The sequence below is a fragment of the Spea bombifrons genome, chromosome 3 (assembly GCF_027358695.1).
Source record: "Spea bombifrons isolate aSpeBom1 chromosome 3, aSpeBom1.2.pri, whole genome shotgun sequence".
NCBI lineage: Eukaryota > Metazoa > Chordata > Amphibia > Anura > Pelobatidae > Spea > Spea bombifrons.
The window spans coordinates 26862487-26889150 of NC_071089.1; the positions used below are offsets into that span (position 1 = coordinate 26862487).

At 37.1% G+C, this 26664-nt stretch overlaps 1 protein-coding gene across 1 annotated transcript; it reads left to right on the forward strand.

Moving 5' to 3' along the window:
- On the forward strand, nucleotides 1-26664 carry ACTN2 (actinin alpha 2). The gene is made up of 21 exons (XM_053460074.1): nucleotides 1-331; nucleotides 8753-8867; nucleotides 10322-10441; nucleotides 11137-11223; nucleotides 11663-11750; nucleotides 13324-13402; nucleotides 14391-14472; nucleotides 14996-15081; nucleotides 15400-15492; nucleotides 15828-16058; nucleotides 17226-17373; nucleotides 17952-18102; nucleotides 19009-19117; nucleotides 19790-19930; nucleotides 20564-20746; nucleotides 21707-21841; nucleotides 22775-22954; nucleotides 23472-23618; nucleotides 25188-25253; nucleotides 25450-25608; nucleotides 26331-26664. Exons 1-21 carry the CDS (start codon nucleotides 206-208, stop codon nucleotides 26487-26489), a joined length of 2685 nt encoding a protein of 894 aa, XP_053316049.1. The 5' UTR covers nucleotides 1-205; the 3' UTR covers nucleotides 26490-26664.

Sequence of the window (26664 nt, forward strand, 5' to 3'; positions counted from 1 at the left end):
GTTGGCTGCACTAGGGAAGCAGGCACAAGGGGTGTCCAGGAGAGGCAAATGAATTGAGCGTGAACTTTAGCAAAGATCATCTCTTCCACTTTTTTTCAACATCACGGTTTCATCGTAACCCATCTGCCATCAGCAAGTTATTCCAACGCAAACTATCTTGTGACACAATTCAACTTCAGATTGTTAGCTTTGCTTGTCTAACGGCATGAACCAAGTATCTGCCAACGAGATGTACAACTATACCTATGAAGAGGAAGAGTATATGAACCAAGAAGATGAATGGGACCGGGACATGCTCTTGGATCCGGCATGGGAAAAGCAACAAAGAAAGGTTGGGCATACCACCTAATTAGAAGACAGTAAGGGCATTTCAGTGGGCAAAGTTGTGTTCATCTCTACTAATAGATGAAAAGATCTTATTTTGTAACAAGGGGTTTACCACTGCCTTCTACTTATATATATAATAGCAGACATGATGATAACTCTATACAATTGTATTAAATGTATGTTTAATGGAAAATGCAGTAAATATTACATAAGTAAAGAAAGGTATGGAGTACAGTGAATCTTCAGTCTGTTGCTTTTGGGAAACGATGCAATAGAGAGGCTATGTATACAACTGCAAGATGTATATTTTAGGTTACATACAACTCAACACAACATATAAAACAGTATATATTCCTGAAGGTAATACAGGGCACTGCATCTACTCAAATGTGGAGCATGCTAGGCAGAAATGTACTAATATGTGATACATACGAGAGCATTTTATTACATTTAGTTATACATCTCTAGTCTGTGCTTTAACATCTGGATTTGTATTTATATTTAATCTTATCATGTTGGTTCCGTGGGGTAGTTGGGGAAAATATGTCCTATTTTGTTTCTGCCAATAGTACATAACAGCCTGGGTGTTCTGGCAAAATCAGAGACAGATTTATTTTGGGTAATATGATCCAGATCTATGACTCTCAGGTTTTGGGATTGCGGGCGTCTACCAGGAGCCGTGCTCAATCTTTTCCTTGCAATACCAAAAGTAACCATTTGGGAGTTTAATGTTGCACTTAAGCCATGACTGGGTTCATTTGGTGGTCCTTTAGTGTGTTTCCTGTGCAGTTATTTCACAGGACTGGTACTCCTTATTGAGAGTGCCCCACTGTATGTTCATATAACAATGAGGGTCTTCTTTTAAAACATGCCAATGTGCATGTGTGACTTTAGTCCATGCCATTAAGTTTCATTGATGATTATGTACATGCAAATTCATCAATGAAACTACAGAACATACAAGCATCTTGCATCAGGAAAAAATAAGATTGGTTACTATCCATGCTGTTAGTAATATAGATATTATTCATAGTATCGCAAGATAAAATGTTGCAAGTACCATCCCCAAGCCTTCTCCAACTCTTCCTCGAAACACTTTAGGGGTCTGAATAATCCCCTCAACACTACAAAAGCATATCTCCCAAGTGTCCCAGCTTTCTCTGGACATTCCATGTACTGGAGTATCCTGCTCTCCCACATAGCCACAGATATGATTTTGTGAGCAGAGGGCATCATGTGTCCTCTGATCTCCCCTGACCAGCCAAGGAAGCTGCAAAGTCAATGCGGGTCCAATGTGGCCAACTCATGATGCGCTGAAGCTGAGAGCCGTGAGATGGTCACGTGTCCTGATTTGGACAACTGAAATGTTGGGGTATGACAAAGTAAAATCAGACCCCGTGGATATATTTCTTTTAATATAAAATGTGGCAAAATAATTCATTGGCAGTGTTTTTTAAGCATTTTATATTTAACCAATATTCCTGCATGGTAACTCAAAAGAACCTTGTAGTGTGTGAATGACAAGGCTAACACCTATAAATATAATTATATACCCAATTTAAGGAGCTTTCCATAAGATCTAAGTTTCCATAGAATTACAGTCTCTCTCTCTGGAGTGAATGTTAAATTCACCTAAATATGTTGGAGAAAACATTGCCTTGTGATGGGAATGTAACACACCATCTTTTGTTCCAATAAACGTCCTTAATCTTTAGAACTGGAGGCCGCCATTGCAGATGGTCATGTGATATGTTTGGTGAATTTCCCTGCTCCAGCACCACACTGAGCCGATTCTTTATGGCAGTAGTAAAGAAGTCCTGCTTGTCTAATGAAACCCTTGCCTGCAGAAACTTTTGGCCAAAGTAACAGAGCTAGAACGCGTACATTATATGAAGTGGTCTGAGAACATATGTAAAAATAGAGCTTATCACAGATTTTATCCTTTTGGGCATTACCATATTGAGCAAGCCACAGGTTAACAAGTTGGTAAAACTAACCTTTTTATCTGCTTGTCAGCAGGGATTAGCTGTCTGACACAGCCATTTATATGATTTATGCCAGGCTAGCTGTCTGTGGAAACTAAGAGCCATCATTAACTGTTGGTGCAGACATAACAGTCCTGTCATTTCAGCCTGTGTTTCAATCGTGATCAAGGATGTTAATACTAACAAGGTTCACTATTCTTCACTGATCAATAATATAATGCTAGGTCTGTTCAATTTTATCCGGCTAATGGGACAATACAACCTCACCAAAAAGGATTCATAATACTTTATGAGAAGCTGCAGCTCCCCTTATATTCCATGGCCTGACCATTCTGACTGCTTGCGGCAGGAAAAAGCTCCTATTGAATCAATGGGAGGGTTTTCACGCATGCCAACAAAGTGGGTCTCATTAGACCTCCACGCAACGTTCTTCCAACCAGCACTGGACCTAACTGGTGGTAAGTGTAAATTGGCAAAACAGACCCTTAAAATTTTATAGCATAATAACTGAAGCCAGTTTCGGCTCATTTCCGGTATTTTATATTCTTTATGTGTTATAGCACTTAAAGCTGCATTTAAAGGTCATGTTTATTAAATGTATCAACATTTTTAAAATGTTATGATGGCATAAGAAGTAATTTCCCTCTGACCCATTACTCTTTCTCCACCGGTTACTCTTCTATCGCTTTCCCAAATGCTATACATTTCTAAACATGTCATTGGAAGCGATCTATAATTCATGTTTGTGTATCCACACACGGACTGTGTTTTATTTTCTGTATATACAAGTGACAGGGAGCAATGTGCTGGCTGCGGGACAAAAACATTTACTGCGGTGAACCGGCCAGAGTCTCCTGGCAGCCTCTACACATGTATACCCTATGAGACAATCTCCTGGAAGCGTGGAGACATGAGAGAGCCATTGTTACTATTGTGGGTAGCGGGATCTAGACTACCGCCATTTGGCTGATATGCCTGGTATGAAATCTGTCAACAGACGCGGGTAGCAGATGAAAAAATCCGCGGGATTACAATAGCTGATACTGCTTATTATAACTGCGGTTTGTTAGGAACTATAGCCTTAGGTAATCCAGCGTTTTTCTTTAGTACACTTTGCTGTAGGAGTATACGTTTTGTTACTATTTAAGGGAGATTTCATCATTTTTTTCTAATATATATATATAACATATTAATCAGATTTCACTTTTTACTTGCAACATAAACGTTGGGTATTTTCTTGTGTTAGATGCGTATTTATAAAACCCTGATTTTTTCACATTTTAATATTAATTGGACGGGTGGAGTAAAAAAAGCGTTTACTAGAATTGGGGCATTTTAATTTAAAATGTAAAATATAATCTAGTCTGGTTCTTGAAATGCTTCATAGAAAACCTAGGAAGAGAAAAACATGTTTGGTAGATTAGCTATGTCATTTAATGTAAGAAGTCTTTTAGAAAAGAAACACTCTATATTTTTAACATTAAAGGTGCGGTTCCGGCTACCCTGCTGGATTTAACATGTTAACTACTATAAAACGGTGCACAATTTGCCATGTTTACATCTTTGTAATATGATACCATATGATACCAAAAAAGGCGCTGATAGGTTGTTGCAATAGAATCCGAAAGAATTTATTAAAAGTTTCCATTTTGTTTGTTGTCTTGATATAATTATCCCCTTCTTGACCAATGTCTCTAGAAGACTAATGACGCACCTAATAAACATAAAAAGGGGATCCCACGTCACCGCGATTACAGCCAATCACATGCATAGATTTACCTTGTAACTTGTAAGCACTGCTTTTATTATTTTTACCTTAGCCTAAGATGTTCATTTTTGTTTAATATTGTGTAATATGTAATGTATATTGGGGGGGGGTAGTTAGTTGGGAATTAGTGGGAGTTAGTTACATAGAGTTAGTGGTAGGGGTTAAAATAAAATAACGATTAAAACAATAGAAAGCATAACTTATTATATAGGAATGTAGGGTGGTTTTATTATCAGGGCAAGTAATCGAATATATTTTGCCAGTTTATTCCACATTTAACTGAGCATTTTTTTAAAATAGAAAATAATGATTTACTTATCTGAATAGGGGTTTTTTTTAAAAAAATATATATATAATATGCTATATATTCAGGAAAGAATACATTATTTGCTTAACATACACAAGAGTGCAATTATTATATATTGTCTAAGTGGATTAGCACCTTCAATATATTTTGTAACATAGTAATTTAAGTTGAAAAAAAAAAAGACAAAAGTTCATTAATTTCAACCTTGTAGGCTTTGGCACTCATCCAAATCCATATCCCCTGCTTGGGGTCTGGCTCAGTCTTAGATTGGCTTCTGCCGCTTTTAACTCTTTGTAGCTCGATTGGTCTTAGATTCATCTGTGTGACAACTGTATATTCAATACAGGATGTTTTGAAGACTATATTGACATTAAGCCAGGGGTTCATAAACCAAATATGTGGTGTGAGACGTAATTATACTCGAGATTACATCTTTTGCACAAGCAAGTAAATGGAACCCTTAGCAATATTCTCCACACCCATATCATCCTTGAACAAATCAGTAGATAATCAGCCTCCACTCATAAAATAATAGAATCATTTAATTGAACATTACCATTTCCCATTACTCAGCTGCCCTTTAGAATCTACTGATTTTTTTTTTATCAACCTGTTGACAATACAGGGTTTCATGTTACACATCTTACTTATCGTGGCTCTAGCTCTACTTATTAACTCCAAATCCTTGGTTGGATGTACACCTCAAGGGTCCCTCTGGAGATAAAGTATTTGACATCCAGCACCACTCTACAGAATAAACTTGGGCTACACTTGCCTGTTTAATTTTTGCCTGTTTTAGTTTTTGTTGTAATAACAAAAGTTCTCACCATAACATAGGTGAAAACATAGTATAGATAGATGTTTTCTAGACTTTGGAGTGGATTGTAGCCAAAGATTGTAGCTCAACTTTATTCTTTAGTTGAGCTGTTTGTTTGGGAGAGATGTAATATCCACTTGGACATTACTTTCAGGTAGAGACCAACAGCAAGGATCTAAGAATCCACCTGGGTAGGTGGAGCAGTATTTAGCTTATTCTAATTCATCCGAATCCTCTTTATACATATGATGTCTTTCCCTGACCCCAACAATTTTCATTGCAAGTAGGCCAAGCACATCTAAGTGCTCAAAAGAGAAGTGCTGTCATTGATTTCAATTGGAGCAAGTTTCTGTTAATAATTGGCAACTAAGGTATTTGTTTACAAGTAAAAATTGTACAATAAAGTTTTTACAAAGTACTTTAATTTGTATTCTTTGTTGGCGGAGCTGTATGGGGCATTAGACTGCCCTTTAACCAATGACACCATCTAGTCCTGTCATATTAGCAAGATGATCAGTCTCCTGTTCTATTACAGTTTCTGTCACCAACTCAGTTGGAATGAAAGCGTATTTTAGTCCTTCACATATCCTTAAATAATGATATTGAACAATCAAGGTCATCATCAAAAAATCAATATTGTACAAACCTACCCCCCAACTAGTTGGCTAGTGCTATCAATATCAGTGATAGAAAATACATTTCCAAAACTGGCAAAACTGTCTTTAGTTGGTATTTTAGTGGACTACTTGATCAATTCTATCTTGAATCTTTACTGCCTCGCTAACATCTAACTGGATCTACATTAATAACCATTTTTTTTAAAAAATAAACCCTCACAAAACCTAAATTCTTAGATCCTTAGAGACTTATTCTTTCTTCAGCTTACCTACAGCTGAACCACTGTTGAGAACATAATTTCAATACTACAGTATATCTATCTATCTATCTATCTATCTATCTATCTATCTATCTATCTATCTATCTATCTATCTATCTATATATATATATATATATATATATATATATAAATATATATATATATATATATATATAGATAGATATATATATATATATTTAAGAGGCATACGGCAAAACCACTAATAGTTTAACAACAGACAACAAAAGGTTAGATTTAGCTTACACCTGGATAGGTTTATGTGTGTGAAGAGACTGCAGCTTATTTTGTAGGCTTACTTTGATGAGTAACCTTGCAAAAGCTGAAATGCCTGGCTTACCGAGTTAGCATTTAAATGTCACAGGGTTGTCCTCATGGTCTATTACTGTTAAGAAGTAGTGCTCCCCTGGTACTCGTAGCTGGCTGCGCTCTTGTAACTAAGTATACAGTACAGTAAATCCTGTTGGAAGTACTGTGGAGTCTTGTAGTTTTAAAAGTCTGAGTAATATGCTTTGCTTGGGCTGTACAGTCTATTAATAAATCTTTATGGGTCTTCAGTGTTTATTGTGGAAGTGTTCTACATTTCTACTGCGATGAAAACTAATTGCAATCTAGAACTACCAAACCCAATAGAAATTGCTTGTTTTAATGAGAATAATAATGATTTGTCCCTATGGTAAAAGCTAGGGGCATGATCATTTGAGTCATTGATGGATTTGGATCTTTTTTTGTTCACTGTGGCTGAGAAATCCAAGTCCATTTCTACCTCTTTAAACAAATACACATGAGATATGGAGGCTCAGGGAAAAGTGAAACAAGAAGAATGGTATAAGAAAGAACACCAACACAGACAGTAACAGGAGTGAGTCACAAGGGGCAGATAGATGACAGAGTGGGGCACCCAACTCAGGAAGACAAGAAAGAGTTGCATCAAAGAGACAAGAAGAAGTAGGTAAGATGCTTTTTTCAATAATAATGAAGTTCTGGCCAAGCATACCCTATTGCTTCCCAATCCCATTCCCTCACTTAACCCAGTCACACCTGCCACAGTATAATAGAGGGGACAATTCCTCTAAGTTGTGTGCACCACCAGATGCTGGGCTTCGGTCATATACCAGCTCTCTTAGATTTCAGGTAGTGCTGCTAGTTCTGAAGCCAGTACAGAAGTACAAGAGGTAGGATACTCAGTGTGGGGACAAACATCACAAATGACTTCAGATGGTAAAATAGACCTGCATAGTTCAATTCTTGAGTAAAAGGGAAGCCAAAGTCAGAACCAAGAGCAAAGCAGTACCTAATGACGAGACAATTGAGACAAGTAAAACAAGCCAAGGTTCAGTAGCCAGAATCATCAAAAATAAGCTAGAGGGAAGTGGTGGCCTCAATATCAGGACAAGCAGGAACCAGCACTGGAAATCTAATAGTATTTCACACATCCTGGTGGAAGGAAGAGATAGTAATATATTGGGAAAGATACTCCACCCAGAACATGTTTGGTGGCAAAAATGTACCTGCAGTGTCTGGAAGGGACACGCTCTGCGACGCAACAGCACAATGGGTGCGTAAGAGGAATGCATAAGAAAAACTCAGAGTCACAGGTGATGTCAACCTGTAAGGGAAAGCAAGTGGACAATAACACATCAGGTGAGCAGAGGGCACACTACAAAATACGACACATCAGATGTTAAATAGACCATGAAGGACTGCTCATAGGGGGATTTATGCCAACAGCTGCACATACTGCAAACTGTGCAGCCTAAAACCACCTCTGGCATCTGTTGAGGGGGCACAGTGGACATCTGTGGACACCTAAGGTAATCCCAGGTCTTGGACAACTTTTTCCAGCCTTAAGGTCTTGACCTTAGCCTAGTGTCATAAACACATGCTTGATATTGATAGTGGCATGATATTGTGATTAGAACTTCAGATTACAGTCGTGTCTTTACATAGGATGGGTTACCCATGCTCCCCATCACCTCCATGCTAAAATAAAAGGATAACTAGGTGTGACATGAATTGGAAAGTGAAGGGACATGTTCAAAATAAATGGAATATCGGTTAAAATAGGAGTAACATGAGTAGTAGAGGTATAGGTAATATACCTGCCACGCCACACATAACAAGAAATATATACAGCTTCTTCTCCTGGGGTTTGCAGTAAGGAACAGAGGTCAGCAGGAATTTTCTAGTCTACTGAACATGTTCTTGTCTTTTTCATTAAAAGTTTCCAGTAAAAAAAAAAGTTGAAAAATCCTTTTCCCGGAAGTGTAATTTTTCATCATTTGAGAAGCGGCTTCTTCTGTCTTTTGCATGATTCCACACCTGTAGGAAATTTACTAACTAAAATGTATATTTTGCATCTTGAGAATGTTTTTCTCCATCATTATTGAGGAAGAATATGTATTATTTCACTGATACTATAAGATGCCTTTCCAGTAAGAAAGGCACATCTAAATGTTGATTCCACAGATCTTCATTCATCTTCAATGAATTCATCTTCATTCATTGAATGAAGATGAGGAGTTTGAAGGTAACTCCCCTACAAGTAAAGATACCAAGTCAGCTACACATATGGCTGTGGTTTTGTATAAATGTGTGAAATTATTACTTAAATTGGGTTTTGCTAACATTCAACATGTTGATATTTGTTCAGACATTTACGGCATGGTGCAATTCACATTTGCGGAAAGCCAGCACACAAATTGAGAACATCGAGGAAGATTTCAGAAATGGACTTAAACTTATGCTTCTCCTTGAAGTCATTTCAGGTTTGTTTGCAAATTATTGTTATTTCTTGATATTGTACCAATAAAAACACTTATATTTCATATCTTGATTTGTTCAGTTAGACTTAGTGTCCTTAAGTTGAACCTGCACTATGGGATCTACAGCACGTGCAGGTCATGCGCATGCATTGCAACTTCCAAATGTCCTTCTTTACGAGAGATTGTCTCTCTTTGGGACCCAAAGGCTTCTGTCCCTCTTTCCTCTCTTGATGCCCCATTTTGTAGGATCTCATAGTATGCGGTGGGTATGAGTGTATCTTGATCTTCTACAGCCTTAGCATTCACAATAATTGATACATAAACAAATTCAACTATCCTGATAAATTATACTGGGTACACAATAATACACAAAGTGTGCTTCATTAGGGTTGCATATAACAAAAAGTGCCATGCATAGTCAATTTCTCTTAAATCCATTCTTCTTTTGTAGCAGGGCTCAGCATTCAACATGCACGGTATAAAATGCCATCATTCTGAAAGGGATGGTGGCTTATGATGTTCACACCAAAATAGTCTCCAGTGCTTAAAGAGCCTGAAAATATTTAGTAAATATTTAGTAAAATAATACACGTGTATGGTGTTAAATTGTGAATAAAAAACAATGCTATCTTAGTAAGTTGATAAAACACTTTTCTATTAATTATTCTTAAATTGAACACCAATGTACTTTGAATATATTTATGTAGTAGTGTATGCATTTTTCTAATCACATCAGGACAAAACTATTTTCTTGTATAAGAATTTTGGGTTTGTAAATTGGAAACTCATGGTTCAGGTAACCCAAAGCACTAGTTATATGGCAGTCAGGCATTAGCTGTGAATATTAAACATATTCTTTTAAAGTCATGGGTAAAAACAAATGCCAGAGGTTTCTGGCACTCCCTCTAGTGGTGACAAAATAAGGTTGCAATTATTGGTGTTTTCAGAAAATAGTACCTAGTTTTTAATGTAAAGCTTGGAAACATAGAACTATTCATCTTATGTATTGGTTATAGTTGGGTGATCCATCCAGCTTTAGATCGAGACCAAAGGTTTTCTCAAAAAGAATATAAGCCAGAGCAAAGCTAGGCTTCCCGACGCACCACTGCTCCATGGATTAGTTGGGAAGGTCAGAGATCTGCCTTGTAACATTCCATGTATACTATGGAGGACTGTGCCTAACCGACAATGCCTCCATAGCCAACTTGGTCCCACATGCCCTTAAAATGCAGTGCAACAAATGACATCATATAAAGTCTGCTGGGCAGGTGGTGCCCAGCCAATATCCAACATTAGGACCATCACTATGCTGTGCACACCTCTAGCGTTGGTTTGTCTGTGTCTGTTGCTTACATTTATTTTAACTAAATAAATAATCATACATCAAACACTGTACCTAACAATTATTTGAAAACACCAGCAACAATGTACTTTTACTGTTTCTTCCACCGCCATAGGAGAGAGGCTTCCAAAACCTGATAGGGGAAAGATGCGTTTCCATAAGATTGCCAACGTCAACAAAGCTTTGGACTACATTGCCAGTAAAGGAGTAAAACTGGTATCCATCGGAGCAGAAGGTACATATAGACAAATGGCATCCATGCATAGAAAATATAAGAGAAGAGTAATATTTGTGCCCCTGTTAAATTACTCTAAACTCGGTGGACGCGAGAAGCTATAATGTTCATCTGTGGCTACTCTTAGTCTGCTTTTTAATGGACAAGTCTCTGTCAAAAGAATTGTCATTTTTATTATTATTATTATTATTATTGCTTTTTACTTAATAATAACTCATGATGCTGTTTTGTGTATGAAGCATTCTTATATATTAAGGGGAAAATGTAATTTATTTTAAGCCAATGAATACATTTAGGGTTTGCAGAGTGATAGTTATTCTTTATGGGTCTTGTCTATGTATTTTAATATGATTTAAAAAAATGTGATATTTTATGGGTGCTGGCTGCTGTTTTGTCACAACTTCTGAGAAATCTCACGTGTGGAAAGGGCAGTCAAGTGTAGTATATACTGTACTAGAACAGTGTCTATTTCTGCTAGATGTAGGAATGGGCCCATTAGAGGCCTAGTAAAGGCCAACCAAGTAAAAGTAGTAACAAATCCATCAAAGCCTAATATGAACAATACCGATAACCTTTCTAGTAAAAAATGTAATGCTGAAATGAACGAGCTGTTAAAATAACTTGATTCTTGAAATCCAGGCCGAAAAACCTTGTTGAAATAAAAAAAGAGTGAAATGAGTATTTTTCTGCCGTAGAAATTGTGGATGGAAATGTAAAAATGACTTTGGGCATGATTTGGACAATCATTCTTCGTTTTGCTATTCAAGATATATCAGTAGAAGGTAAGAATTAAAAATGCTGAAATTTAAATCTATGTATATTATGTCTATATTATGACCATGTTTTCCCGGATATATTATTAAAATATCAGCAAGTAGCTTCAAGACACGTCCTGAAACAGAAGTTGAAAGTTATTATGATTTGTTGTCAGGACTTTTATGTACTTAGCTCAGTTTTGACCTGGTCTTCAAATATGTTGGTAAAATAGATTTTCCTCACATAAACAGCATGTTGTACCCTGTCTAACTTCAAATGATGTCCTGCAGTTCTAATCTATATATATTTTTTACATTTTACTTTGAGCTTCCTTCATTAGATTCCTTGGTATTGTTGAAATGTTTCAGTAAAAACTTCACTCTTTGAAGGTTATTATGGGACCTCTCATTGTAGGGTGAAGTCCATAAATATAATAAATTTTTATTGTGTTGTTTGTTGTATCAGAAACCTCTGCCAAGGAAGGCTTGCTTTTGTGGTGTCAAAGGAAAACTGCTCCCTATCGCAATGTGAACATACAGAACTTTCATACGAGGTAACTTCATGTTCGAGCTCGATCTATATAATGTTATTACTCGACGCAAGTGCTGTCCAATGTCTTCATGGGAAAGGCTATAGAACTTTGAGTTGAATTTTCTGGTGATCCAAGAGGTAGCCTATGGGTATTGTATACTGTTATTTATTAGGAGCATTATAGATTATTTTTTATTATTATTTTTTTTACAATACAACATACAAAAACAACAGCCATGGTTCAATTATTATACTCAGATTATAATAATAGTTCAATAAGAAGAAGAGAAAGAACACAAATTCTATAAATAGTATATATCGCTCTCATTTCTTTCTCTTTTCTCTTCTATTCCTTCTATCTCTATCTCACCTCTCAACGGCAACTGGTTGTAGTATATACATCCGTATGTTTATTCATTGCGTATAACAGAAGAAGGGGGGGGACAGGAGCATTGTGGATTCTTATTTATTGATTTGTATAGTGCCACCATATTTTGTAGGACTGTACAATAGGATAAATAACGGTGTAAATATCGGGTGATGTAACAGGCCATAGCTACAGGTCTCAAAGGTTTATTTTGAACAACAAATAGCCTGTCTAGAAAGGCAGTATAGGTTACTGTTTCCCAGCATTGATTGTACAGCATCTGGCTGGCACACTTTGCATCTGAATGGTATATCCATCCAGTCCATCACTGTAGGTCCAGAGCAGCCATTAACAATAATAGTTAAGAGAGTCGTAATCGATTGTTTAGACCTAAGACTGTAACATAAATGTTCATTTTGGAGAAGAGGTGGGTACTATCATTATCAAGGCTATGGCAAATAACAATGTGTAGAAATCTTTGCATTTGTCATCTTTGCACCAGGACAACAATCACTTTTACTTCTTGCTCATTTCCTTACATGGTAAAAATATGTAGGGAATACTTCATTATTATTATTTATCGATATATATAGCGCCATCATATATACAGAAACAAGAAGTTGAGGAGGGCCCTGCTCAAACGAGCTTACATTCTAGAGGATCTTGATACAAAGACTTTATTATACATAGACTGTTATATTCTGTTTCATTTTGGAGAAAATAAATTAATATAACTCTGTGTAAATAAATATTTTTTATAAAATATATAGCTTACACATGCATTCAAATGCATTCATGAATGGTTAGATAATTGTGTACCTTTAAGATTAAAATGTTTTTTTTAATAAGATTTTTTATGGGTACTAGTGACATGACTCTACCCCTTGTTTATTTCTCACCCCAATACTCTCTTACCAGTGTACATGAGAGATCAGAGTTTCTGGAGGTTGCTATGTTTGTAGAGGTCTATGTGGGGAGAAGCTAGATATGTGTCTGCATTGGCCCAGCACTCTTCCCTCCTGTACATGTTTCATCATGGCACTGGGTTATGATGTCATATCTTCCTATTCCCAGCAATACGCTTAGCTGCAGGTGGAAGGATACTCTATGCAAACCCTACAGTTAGAACAATATATTGTGAGAAAACTGGGTAACTTGAGACAATCACATTCATTCATTAAAAATATTGCCTAACCGTGTTCTTTCTCTTGCATTATTTGTCATAAAGCTGGAAAGATGGCCTTGGGCTTTGTGCCCTTATCCACAGACATCGGCCAGATCTCATTGACTACTCCAAGCTAAATAAGGTCACAATCTGCCTGCTCATTTGAAGTGACAATCCCTACATTGACTAACTCTGCATGTTTTGCATTGCGATTAAAACAGACTTAAGAAACTCTTAAAACAATGAACAAAGTTAAAAACTCACTCATAAACCTCACATGCGAATAGATGAATAACTTGATTATGATATATTTGCTATATTTACTGCAGTATGGGACACACAATATTGTTCTGTAATGTTTACGCTACCCACTCTCATGATTCCAGTATTTCCATTGGAACCCTACAGCTAACACTCAAATTCCTTGTTGACTGTGGAATTCAGTAACTGAGCAGCCAGTTCATTTCAGTGCCCAACAATTTGTGTACAAGAGACGTGTCGCCTAGTAAGACATGAGATTATAGGAAAATGACCGGTGTATGAGATCACATGCCTATTTTTAGAAATTTAAGTGCATCCTGGCAAAATTGCTATCTGAGGCCCTCGTTACAATGGATATAGTATAATCCACACCTATGCTGTAATCTTTGGTATAAGTGGATGGCTCAAATGAAATCTCGCATCAGAGCATAGCCGAATGCTGTTATACGCAATGTTATTATATGATATGATACACATGATATTTATAGCAATTATTGCATTTACAGTATTTTTCCCCACAGCCATATTAATGTTCTGCAGTTAAATCTTTGTTTCATTATTAACATGAATGCCATGAAATAAATATATGATGATTAGTTAAATATATAATATATATTATAAATAAATATAATATAAATATAGTTGCACTATTCTAACCATTCTAAAGTCGCCCTGCTACATTTTATATCAGACTGTTGTAAATGTGGCATTTCTGCATTATATTTTTACTGACACCTAACTAAACAGATTGTTCTCAGATGAATTCTTCCACGGCTGAAAACGTCTTGTAACTAATTTTGTTGTCTATTAATACGATGATCTTACTATTAGATGGTACAATTTGAACGCTGTCCTCTCTGATTCCACAGGATGATGCTGTTGGAAATATAAACCTTGCAATGGATGTTGCTGAAAAATACCTGGATATCCCTAAGATGTTGGATGCAGAAGGTAGGCTTGCATTACAGTATTTTATGTTTTTGGGGATATTGCTTGATTATTCAGTAGAAATATTGAAAGTCTACACAAAGTCTACTATATAATGAGGTTAGTAGTTTGGTGAGTTGAAATGTCACATATATGTATACTGAAAGCAGGAAGTGTACTGAAGTATGCTTCCTGTACATCTGCTGTAGTGATTCAATTAAAACCAGTAGGAGTAGTGGCCAATCACAGCATTCACCTAGCAGACATTTGATTCGCTGCTCAGCTCCTATTGGCTTCAATGGGAAACCACAGAGCATGTGCAGGAAGCATAGTTTCAATAAAAGCAGGAAGGTGGAATGGTCTATTTTTCGATATCTTCATATTGAACTACATTTTCTATGGATTCCAGAACATTTTACTGTATGTAAATCAATGCAAGCAGTATTTACCTTTTATAGATGTTAATATGTTTTTAACAATTCCTTAATACTTAAACTATGAGTGTGGGGACAATTCATTATTTTTGTTTTTCTTTATTTCTCTGTAGATATTGTAAATACTCCAAAACCAGACGAAAGAGCGATCATGACTTATGTGTCGTGCTTTTATCATGCCTTTGCTGGAGCAGAGCAGGTATCTCAGATGACTCTCCTCTGTATGGTCGTTTTGCTGCATTAAGATCCATGCTATAGAGGATAAGGACCTCATTTCCAAATACTTTATAAAATAAGTATTTCCGCCTTGTCTTTTTGTAAGAGTGCGAGTGTCCGAGGAAAGGATTGGATCAATGTGTAGTGTGCTTGTTTTAATTGATAAGTGGTAAAGCAAGATTTATTGGACCAGTTAGGGAAGCGAGATCCTTGAAGAATAAAGTTGTACTTGGCAGTTCTACAGAATATGTCGGATTAACAATATTCAAACCCGTGACTAATATGTCATAATGTTTCTCAGGCAGAAACAGCAGCTAATCGGATCTCTAAAGTTCTTGCTGTGAACCAAGAAAATGAAAAGATGATGGAAGAATATGAAAGGCTAGCAAGCGAGGTAAGTACCTATTCCTTCTTAGTGAAGGTTCATGTGAGTATTAAAAAAAATAATTCCTTTTCATGTGGATAATGAGTAAGCACTGGGTTGAACCATGTTTAATAAAAATATCTGGTTTGACCAAAGTTCAAGTTGCCCCTTTCATGCAACTTGAATTAAAGTTGCAACTTGTGCCAACTCAGACTTTACTGAAACAACCCATATGCTTCTAAATTACTTTTAAGCAATAGGAAGTATATCAATATCATTTAATCACACATCAGGATCATCTACTAAGGTTTGGCTTCAGTGAGGGTTTATTCATGCCATCAGTTATGCAACAGATCTTGTCTTAGCTCTTAGAATGGATCCGGCGTACAATCCCATGGTTAGAAAACCGAACACCCGAAAAGTCAATGCAAGCTATGCTGAAGAAACTGGAGGATTTCCGAGATTATCGTCGCAAACACAAACCTCCCAGAGTCCAGGAGAAGTGTCAGTTGGAGATCAACTTCAACACATTGCAGACGAAGCTGAGGATAAGCAATAGGCCGGCATTCATGCCCTCCGAAGGCAAAATGGTTTCAGTAAGTACAGTTTGGTAAACAAAATAGGAGAAATTGCAAATACTATTAACTTTTCATTTCACTAAATGGTTCCATTCAGTATACAGTGAAACGGTTTTGAATGTTGTAAAAATGCAGAAACTGACATTTTAGAACATGTGGGACTTAAATCTGGTCATCTGTACATTAAGAGAGTGAGTGGTCTAAAGAGTCCTGGGCCTCACCTCTGTAAAACACAACAATGTTGTTACTTTCCAACTTTTTTTGTTTAAGCCAAAAACATCCAGATTTTATAACTTGTATATGATTAATTTGTTATAACATTTTCTGTTTGGTGACTTAAACCAAAGCAGTTATGCTATAGGGCAACAAATGCTATCTGAGACTGCATGTTTGATTAAATTATGTTGTTCAGGATGAAAAGGTGTCAGTGACAGCAGAGTTTTAAAGTTCATGTCAGTTCTTTGAATCTAGTTGCATGAATCTATACGTGTCACAATCTTTGTGTGGCATACCTCCCAAATGTCCCTGTTTAGGAGGCTCAGTCCCTGTCTGGGACACAATACCTCCTGTCCTCACTCTATGTCCCTAAGGGCTCAGGAAGTTTAGAGGGTATGAGTATATCCCAGTGTTCTGGAAAAGTCATAACTATTACACAAACAGCTCTAAATACACCACAAATGTGCCTAAAAGGGGTTGGCAAAGCTGTGCCTCGTAGCCATGCCTCTAACCATCCCACAAACCAGAAAGTGAAAGGAGGCATACAATGAGCTTTAAATCTAGCCATCGGCCTCACGCCAATTTGTCCCAAATGGGTGATGTCTCTCTTCCGCTACAAAATTTGTTTTTGCATGTTTTATCTCAAAAGAAAGAGAACACTGAATGCTCACTGATTATCCAAGATGGCAGCCTCCAACCGCTGTGATGTCATCTAACTGCACCTACAGAGAGTTCACCTTTAAATAGCTACAAAAAGGTTTAGATATTAATCACAGCACTCCAAAAGCCATGGTTTATTCTTAATGTCACATTCTATATCAGAGTATGAACTGGCTTTACCAAGTGATTTGTAGTCACAAGGTTCTGGGGGTTAACTACTGAGTCCTAAGAATAAGAAGTATTAAACAACATTAACTATATGATCTAAGGAAAATACATTTAACATATAAAATGTTGTATGTTACGTAGGACATTGCAAATGCATGGCAAAGGCTGGAGCAAGGAGAAAAAGGATATGAGGAGTGGTTACTAAATGAGCTAAGAAGGCTTGAAAGGTTGGACCATCTAGCTGAGAAGTTTAGGCAGAAGGCCTCTTCCCATGAATCCTGGACTTCCGGTAAGTCAAACAGATATGATGAAGGGTTTGAGCATAGGGCATAATAGTGCTGGGCGAACAAAGTTTTCAATCTCTGAAAACGAGGAACTGTTGTGTGAACAATTGTGTTTCAATTGTTGTGATGTACAGTTTATGTCAGTCACATCTGATGAGACCATGGTGCAATGTGTTGAAAAAGAGTCGTGTGTTGCATGGAATCAGTGGTTTTGCTTTAGATGTAACTCCAACATATTTTTTTTGTATGAAGTCAGTGTCCTAGAAATGATGTTTTATCACTGAAAATGTTATGTTTTTTGTGTTTCACACGTGTGTCACATCAGAAATAAAAATAAAATAAAAACATTTTAAAGGGCCACTGCAGCCATCACATACACTTTAATGCAAATTATAGCTTAGAGGTCTCTTTAAATTTATGGTTTATCTCCCTTGGAATTTGCAGCTTTCATATCAACTCTTTGGCGAGGCTGTCAGGGACATTAAGCTATCTCTTTAATTCCACAATATTCTGTTATTATGCGAAGAAGCAAATGATATTCCTACCACTGGTTTATTCAATGAAAACATATCATTTTATGCAGGTAAAGAGCAGCTGCTCATACAGAAAGACTACGAGACTGTGTCGCTGACAGAAGCGCGCGCTCTGCTGAGGAAACACGAAGCCTTCGAGAGCGAGCTGGCTTCCCGCCAGGACAGAGTGGAGCAGATAGCGGCCATTGCCCAGGAGCTGAAGTATGTCCCAATCCCAGAAGCGCAGCTGCTGACATTTAGTCGATAAAACGATTTCCCAGGAATTCGATAGTGTCATAGGTTCTGTGTAAAAGAATTCCTAGCATAACTTTTCAAGAATATTATCTCAGGCCTTTCAGAACCCTTTTCTTTACATGGCTAAATTTAGACCTCAATCACTTCTAGTTTGTTCAATTGGATTAACAATGTCTGGCCTGAGTAAAAGCCCAGTTATTTACAGTATTTTAAGTAGTAAAGAATAGCTGAGTTTTCTTTGTGACTAAAGTTAAGGTGTCAATGACTCCTAAGAAATACCGTAATTACACAATAATTAATTTGAAGAGACCTGCTATGTTGTGATTAAGATGTGTTTTTTTATTGTAAGCATGTCTGAAGAAGAGCCCTAGCTAGTTCTGAAAGTTTCCAAATGAATTCCCTAGTTAGCTAGTAATGGTACAATTTACATACAAAGTTTAGGTTTTTATTAAGTTGTGTTCCTGAAGTAAACTAACCCGCTTTACGGGCAGTGCGGACAGGCACCCCCCTCTGCCACATAACCGATGACAGAGCACCATATTGAGCCATTAGGCTCCCTGGTACACTACTGCTCTGAGAATGTTGGAGAGATCAGAAATCTCCCTGGTCCAAATACAATATGGAGCATTGTGCTTAACCAACGCAACCTCCATAGAGCTCCTTGCCCTGTGTCCATAAAATGTTCCAGTACGTTCCAGTACCTGCACTTTGAATGCATCACATAGGTTGTAGGAAGCTGCTAAGGTCTGTGGAAGTCTAAATTGGCAATGCATGAATGAAAAAACAATGCACTATACCTTCCGTATGCTATTCCATGTTTATGTGTACGGTCAGGAGGACATATAAATTACTTTCATGATTCTCTTTACTCAGTGAACTGGACTATCATGATGCGGCCAGAATTAATGAAAGATGCCAGAAAATATGTGACCAGTGGGATCGACTAGGAACGTTAACTCAGAAACGAAGGGAAACACTTGAGGTAATTAGTCTAGAGTCCCTTTAATAACAGAAAGAAGCATATAACCATATTAGTCTAAGTGAAATTGAGTCTTAAGTTGATACTTTTTTATTGAGTCAACATAGAAAAAGTTAAATATAATTTCAGAAACCTGCGAGGTATCTTCTTCAGATGGAGGTCTCGTCAGATGATGTTTCAACATCTTTAGTTTCCCTTTGGCTATCATTGGCATCTTGGGTTGCCCACTTAGGAACACATTTGACAGTTTGGCATCATCCTGGTTGTTCAAGTCAGATTTTAAGTAGAGTGATATACCCCCTATAAAATTTGACCTATCACTCAACTGAGCATCTGTGAATAAAATAACTGGATTTCTATATAAAGATACACAGTAAGCCCATGTTTCCCATGTGCCCCATGTTTGGCCCATCTGACATGGTTAGCATTGGTCATATGTCAAATATGTCAAAAGCATCGTTCAGGTCATTGTCTTTCCACTGCAATGATTTTATGGGAACATCTAACGTTTCAAAGTAGATTATAATTGTGCCTCTCGGACCTGACTTATTCCAAAAGATAGATTTCTATATCATCAGAAGTATAGTTTGACATCAAAGAACTGTTTGACCACTTCACACTAAACTAACAAAATCAATGTTTTTATGTCAATTTGTTTATCTCCATCTTGTACAGCGCACAGAGAAACTTTTAGAGACTGTTGACCAGCTTCATTTGGAGTTTTTAAAGCGGGCTGTACCCTTCAATATCTGGATGGAAGGAGCCATGGAGGATCTTCAGGACATGTTTATTGTCCATAGTGTGGAAGAGATCCAGGTATGATTTATTTTAAAATAATTATAATTATATATAAAAAGTGATTCTGGTGCAAAGTTTTTAAGGTGGACTTATTACTACATAAAATAATTGAATGTATTGTAATCAAGAACATTGAATAGATGTTCTTCTTAGTTTTTGGATGCTTACTATCATGTGTAAATGAAACTAAGCAAAGCTTCATAATTAAAAAGGTTGGATTTAGCCTTAGTATGTGTCACTGTTCTCATGTATATATATGCAATTTGCCAGGGTATTTAGCCTGCTATGTGCGTAAACACATAAGAAACATGGTAGTTACTTTATTTGTCACTAATCATGATTAGAATGTTTTTCTGTTTCCAAGGAACAATACTTATAATTATTCTGTACAGCGCAAATGTTAGTGTATATATAGACCAAAAAAACTCACTGTCCGAGTTGTAGATACACAATAGACATTTATTGTTGCTTGGTGTGTAACAGCTTGCTGGTATGTACATAGTATAAATCCACTGAATTACGTTGGCAGTTAGTGCTATATTTTATTTTAATAGGATAACAAAAATATCCAATTTTACAAATATTATGCTATCTATATTAATGTTGTACTTTGTGTAGCTGCTGATCTAACAGGGTTTTTTTTATTTTTAGAAATTAATCACCGCTCATGAACAATTTAAAGCTACCATGCCCCAAGCAGACAGCGAGAGACAGGCGATTGTGGGCATCCAAAACGAGGTGGAAAAAGTCATTCAGAGTTACAATATAAGAGTATCTTCAGTCAACCCATATAGTCCCATCACCCTGGAGGAACTGCGCACCAAATGGGAAAAGGTAATTATGCATATGGACAGGGCTGGCCCAAGACATAGTGCCGCCTGGGGCGAAGTTTGAAATGCCGTTCTACCCTTCCTCTCCCTACCTTTTCATTATCTACCCTCCTTTGTACTTCACTTACCTTCCAGCAGTCCTGCTGTGAGTCTCCCTGCTCTGCTGCGGTGCGCGCTGCTTCACTGCTGAGCGCCGGAAATGACATCATATTCCGGCGCTCAGCATTACAAGCCGGCACGGAGACCGAGCTAGAGGGCTCGCAGACGAGAGAGAGGGGCGCCGAAAAACATCTCCGCTTAAAAAAATAAGGCGCTTGGGGCGGCAAAGTGCCGCCTCTTCTAAAAGTTCCGTCTGGGGCAATTGCCCCACTCTGCACCATGGCAAGGCTGGCCCTGCATTTGGAGAGATCTTTTTTATATGGAAATGTATACGGTGCATAAACCTTGATTTAGTTAATAAAAAAACAGAAATTAAAGTCATTTCAGGTAACTCTTAGACAATTTATAGGGAAATGGTGGTCTTGAATATTGTTTAGAATACGTCCGCAGGTTAGCGGATAGATAATACTATGGCACTTTTTTAGGTAACAAATTATTCCTATATAACTTTGTATAAACTAGGACTTAGTACAATTGTGTTGATTAAGTCACTGCTGCCTCTAGTCATTGAGAATAAGGCTCTGGACCTTAATATATTATATGTACTGTCTGTATGTATGTATATATATATATATATATATATATATATATATATATATCCATATCATACGTGAGACTAAAGGTTATCACTCATTTCCCATAAGCTTCCTTAGTTATAACAGTGCTAAGAGGCATTAAGGTATTCTTTAATATGCACTACTCTTTATTGGACTGCTGTTTTTTTTGTACCAGTTCTTGGATAACATCCCTATGATGTCATCAGGTCAAGCGTTTGACATTTTGACTTTTGGATTTGTTCACTCAGGTAAAGCAACTTGTGCCCACGAGAGACCACTCCTTGCAGGAAGAGTTATCCCGACAACAAGCCAATGAACGTCTACGTCGCCAGTTCGCTTCTCAAGCTAATGTTATAGGCCCGTGGATACAAAACAAAATGGAGGTAAGCAGAAATGAATGACCGGAGCCATAACTAGAGATCTTATCACCTGAGACAAGGTCAGACCCAGAGGGCTCAAGTGCACCATTCCCATTATGAATCAACAACTTTTTAATGACATTGGTTTAGATGTTCGATTATTTAATTATTTATGCAGACAAACTGTGTGCTTTTGCTGGTATTTTTGTTGAAAATTGGCACACTAGATAAGCTCAATGGTTTTTATCTGCCTTCAAGTTCTGTGTCTAACAAATAGTGTTGGCTGATAAACCAGGAATGAAAATGTTTTACTCTTTAACTTCACTAGAAACTTTTTCTCACTGCTTAATAAATTGTAGTCTCTGATGCTAAGAGAGACGCAAGGCATTCCAAGACTGCAGTCGTGTGACAGCTGGGATACCGATCATACAGAGACAGTCACCCCCTTGTCACATTTAATTTCGTGTTTCACACGGTTACAGCTGTTGTTTTCAGTTTTCAAAGGAAATCTGGGTAACAAAAAATCAAAGTAGAAAAAAAGGTAATACAGAATACAGAAGATGAAATATAAACTCCGGCGACAGAACCATATCCAGTTTATGCTACTTTAAAGAGTCTGTGCACTGAGCACAGATATTTGTTGGGGGTTAAGAACCATTCAGCCCACCTTGTGTATTATAAAACATGCAGCAAGCTAACGCCATAATTTAAGGGATATTTTTGTTTAATTGTGTGCCATTCTGTGTTTAATTGTAAATATATTTCCATAATTTCCTTTCCTCCATCATAACTATATTAACAATTTTAATTATTATTTTCTTTTAAAAGAATTGTCCAATATTCATCCAATAAGACACCTTATTGCTAGCTGATCCATTTTGGCGTTCAAACAATCAGGCAATTAAGGGTCATCATTTCTTGGTCACATTGTCACGTGTAAACGTATGCCTCATGTAGGAGATTGTTCGCAGTTCCATAAACCTCTCTGCCACGCTGGAAGATCAGATGAACAACCTGAAGCAGCAGGAGCACAACATTGTCAACTACAAGCCCAACATTGACAAGCTGGAGGGAGATCACCAGATGATTCAAGAATCCCTCGTCTTTGATAACAAGCACACCAATTATACAATGGAAGTATGTTCAGTTCTTTAAGCCTTTACCATGTTTTGTAACACCTTGTCGATGATATAGTGTAACTCTTAACTATATTTTCAGGGTTGTATGCTAGAGGTCCCAGGTGCTGCCCTTCCTTGTTATATAAATCTTAAAACGCAGTGCTTCACTACCTGGATCCTCCAATATAATTATATAATCATATACATACATACATTCATACATACACACACGCGCACCCATACACACCAAACTACCGATGTCCTCGGTTGCTTAGAAGGATAAAATTTCCTTTTATGATTCCACAACTTTTTAAAAAATCTTTTCGCACAAGAGACAGCCACAGTACAATTAAGCCTGGGATTGGAAAGTGTTTCTAATAAACATATTTAAGGGGACCAGAGGCAGATGTGCCGTCTTACCAAGTGTTTATTCACAAAAATCTACATGTCACAACACATGTAGTGGGGCAAAAAAACAGAAAAAAATGAAAAAAAATATTTTAAATATTAGTTAACCAGTTTCATTTATCTTGCAGCACATCCGTGTGGGCTGGGAGCTTCTTCTGACTACCATAGCTAGAACCATCAACGAGATTGAAACTCAAATGCTGACACGAGATGCCAAGGGAATCACCCAGGAGCAAATTAACGAATTCCGCTCTTCTTTTAATCATTTTGACAAGGTGTAGTAATTAATGACTAATTGTAGTGAAAATAGACAGTTGCTTTAATTTATTATAACATTATATTATCCGGAGTAATTTTCTATTGGGGAAGCTCCATCTTCCTGTATTTGTCCTACCAATTCATAAAAATCTTGTCATAACATTACAGAATTTTGTTCAGTATCTTAATATAAACACCGCACATAACCCTTAGAAGGGATTATTTGACTTTTTTTTGAGAATCTGCCACATTAGCAGTATAGGATAGTGTGTAGGACATGATGAAAATTAAAATCCATCTTTTTGTGTTATTTTACTGTCACAGTTTATGTACGTTTCGCTAAGCAAACCCAGCACACAGAAACAGAGTGAGATTAGTCCCATCTGCCGTGCAGTATCAAGTACAAGGTTATCAGTAACACTCAGACAGCCTTCCCTTCATGGAAAGTTATTTTTGAATGTGGAACAACGAGCTATGTACATTGTGTTTAGGACTATTTTCATATCCTCTGACTTGGCAGCGAAGCTGTAATAGCTATATTAGCTATTTTATTACATTCCTATTTCATTACATTCAGGGTTAGATTTAGAACCCCCCCTCCGACACAGGCAACAACAGCCATGTTTAATTTAACCATTATGGTACCCAAGTGATTGCCCATAAAACCTTGAACAAAACTGAACAAGAAAAGAAATCTTTAAGGGCAAAACATGCAACTTGTTTGGAAAATCTATCTGAAATAATGGTCATGTTAAGTTATCATGTAATATATTTTACACTGCACACAATAATAGGACGGTACATCCCCCCCCCCATATGGAGGTGAATGCCTAATCTCTACACAACTTGTTGGCTCAACATTCCACTGATGGAGTAATCAGGGACAGGATGTCAGTACAACTTGAGAAGTATGTGTGGACAGAACTATAACACTCCAAGGAATCCTACATGCACATTAACCATTTAGAAGCGTGGTAGGACAGTGTCAGAAGGCTATGTCTATAATGTAATGTTGCTACTGTATAATTTTAGGGCAATATTTTAAAAAATAACTTAACTGGTGCCGATTTTGATATTGATAATAACAAAGTGTTGTTTTCTAAAAGTTGCAGTTAAAACAATAAATTGTGATTATTTTAAAATATACATCATAATTCCCAGGAGACAGACATTTCAGTCAGGGGCAAACCTTGAGTATTTGGCACCAGGGCGGATCCTATGTTTTGCACGTTTATGCGGATCCTATGTTTTGCACGTGACCCTACTGCGTTCTTGCTTCCCTGGGTTTATACAAAATTGTTCACCGGACCGGCCCTTTGTTAACAATTTTGTACCGGCCCCGGGGGGGGGGCTGTATCTTGGCCCAGACTGGCTTGACCTAGGCCTAGGGTGGCACTTTACAGGGGCGGCATACCCAGAGCTGTCCATAACAGTGCTTTACCCAGAGATTCCAGGTTAAACCTATAGAGTTCCTAGGTATACACAGTACACATCAAAATCAGTACAGATATATTTGGAACTGACTTTTTTCCCCCATTTTTCTTACATGGATCTGGTGTTTCCAAATGACTGACCCTTCCCTACAGAGAAAGAATGGACTGATGGATCATGATGACTTCAGAGCGTGTCTGATATCAATGGGTTATGATCTGGTAGGAAACCAAAAATCATCGTATGTGTAACAACAAAGGAATATAATTTGTTTTAATACAAGAAGCATTTTACAATCTATGTAAAGAAAAACAAGCAACCTTGTAAATATAATATTTAATTTATAATAAAATAACTATTATATTCATGTTTTAAGTGTTCCCCACAAAATGCTTACTTTGCTTGTTTATGTTGTAGGGTGAAGCAGAATTTGCACGGATTATGGTTCTAGTTGATCCCAACGGGACAGGAACAGTTTCTTTCCAATCCTTTATAGATTTCATGACAAGGGAGACGGCAGAAACAGACTCAGCAGAACAAGTGATTGCTGCTTTTAGAATCCTTGCAGCAGATAAGGTTGGTGTGATTACATCGGATGCAAAAAGGTTTATTATGAAACAATCAGTAATGCAAGTAAAAATGGAAAAATATACATAAACTAAGGAATAAAATATTACAACATGCTGGGGTGAAAGCAAAAACATTAGTAATATAACCAGAGCGGGGAACTTATCTAGCTGTATGCAGTTGTCTTCTCCAAGGCTCCAGGTGAGTGTCTTTAATCTCTAGTTGGAGGACTGTCTGCTGTAAACTACTATGCATAAACTTATTTGAAAAAAAAAACCTATTATCATAAAATTCATATTCAAAACCAAAGTTTGCATAATAAGGTATTAGAGAGAAAAAGAATATCTTTGAAGAAAGTATGTGAAATTATAAGTGGGTTCTGTTCAACCCCAGCTGATCCCAGACTGTATTTTCAGAAACACAAAAGTTAATACAAAGGAGAATAAACATTGTTTTTCCTAAAATATTTATTTAAAAAAAATGTCTCACCCATGAGTAGTGTCACTTCTCCAAACCCTCAGCGTTCCACATACAAAAATGGTTTTACAACCTGCAACAGATTTCCTAGAAAACCTTGACTTTGTGATGGTGTCCCTTTTAATTTCTCTTGTGATCACTAGGCAATGTAAGAAGCCTGAATTGTTACACAAAATGATATGGCAAAATGATCATGATAGCACCTGCTATGATGTTTAATACAATACCTCTTCTGCTATGTTTTTTTTTGACAGCCCTATATATTGGCCGAGGAACTTCGCAGGGAGCTCCCTCCAGAGCAAGCTCAGTATTGCGTTTCCAAAATGCCACCATACAAAGGACGTGGTTCGGTCCCTGGAGCTCTAGATTACACATGCTTCTCATCTGGCTTGTATGGTGAAAGCGACCTGTAATGGGATTCACTGTATGCAGAGTGCAACAAATATATAGTATAAAGGGTTTGAGTGTTGGCTTTGTGTAAACCAAGCATTAAGCAAGAATTGTATGTAAAAGTGCACTGCCACCAAATAAATGACCATATGTGTATTCGAGGAAGGATGTTTCCATCCTATCCATCTACAGATTACT

Bases quoted from the DNA above. Each gene is read 5' to 3' on its own strand.
- ACTN2 (XM_053460074.1), top strand. From the start codon at position 206: ATGAACCAAGTATCTGCCAACGAGATGTACAACTATACCTATGAAGAG. The intron at 11,751-13,323 runs GTAACTTCATGT...TTTGTCATAAAG, and splicing joins ATACAGAACTTTCATACGAG to CTGGAAAGATGGCCTTGGGC. The intron at 22,955-23,471 runs GTATGTTCAGTT...TTTATCTTGCAG, and splicing joins ACACCAATTATACAATGGAA to CACATCCGTGTGGGCTGGGA.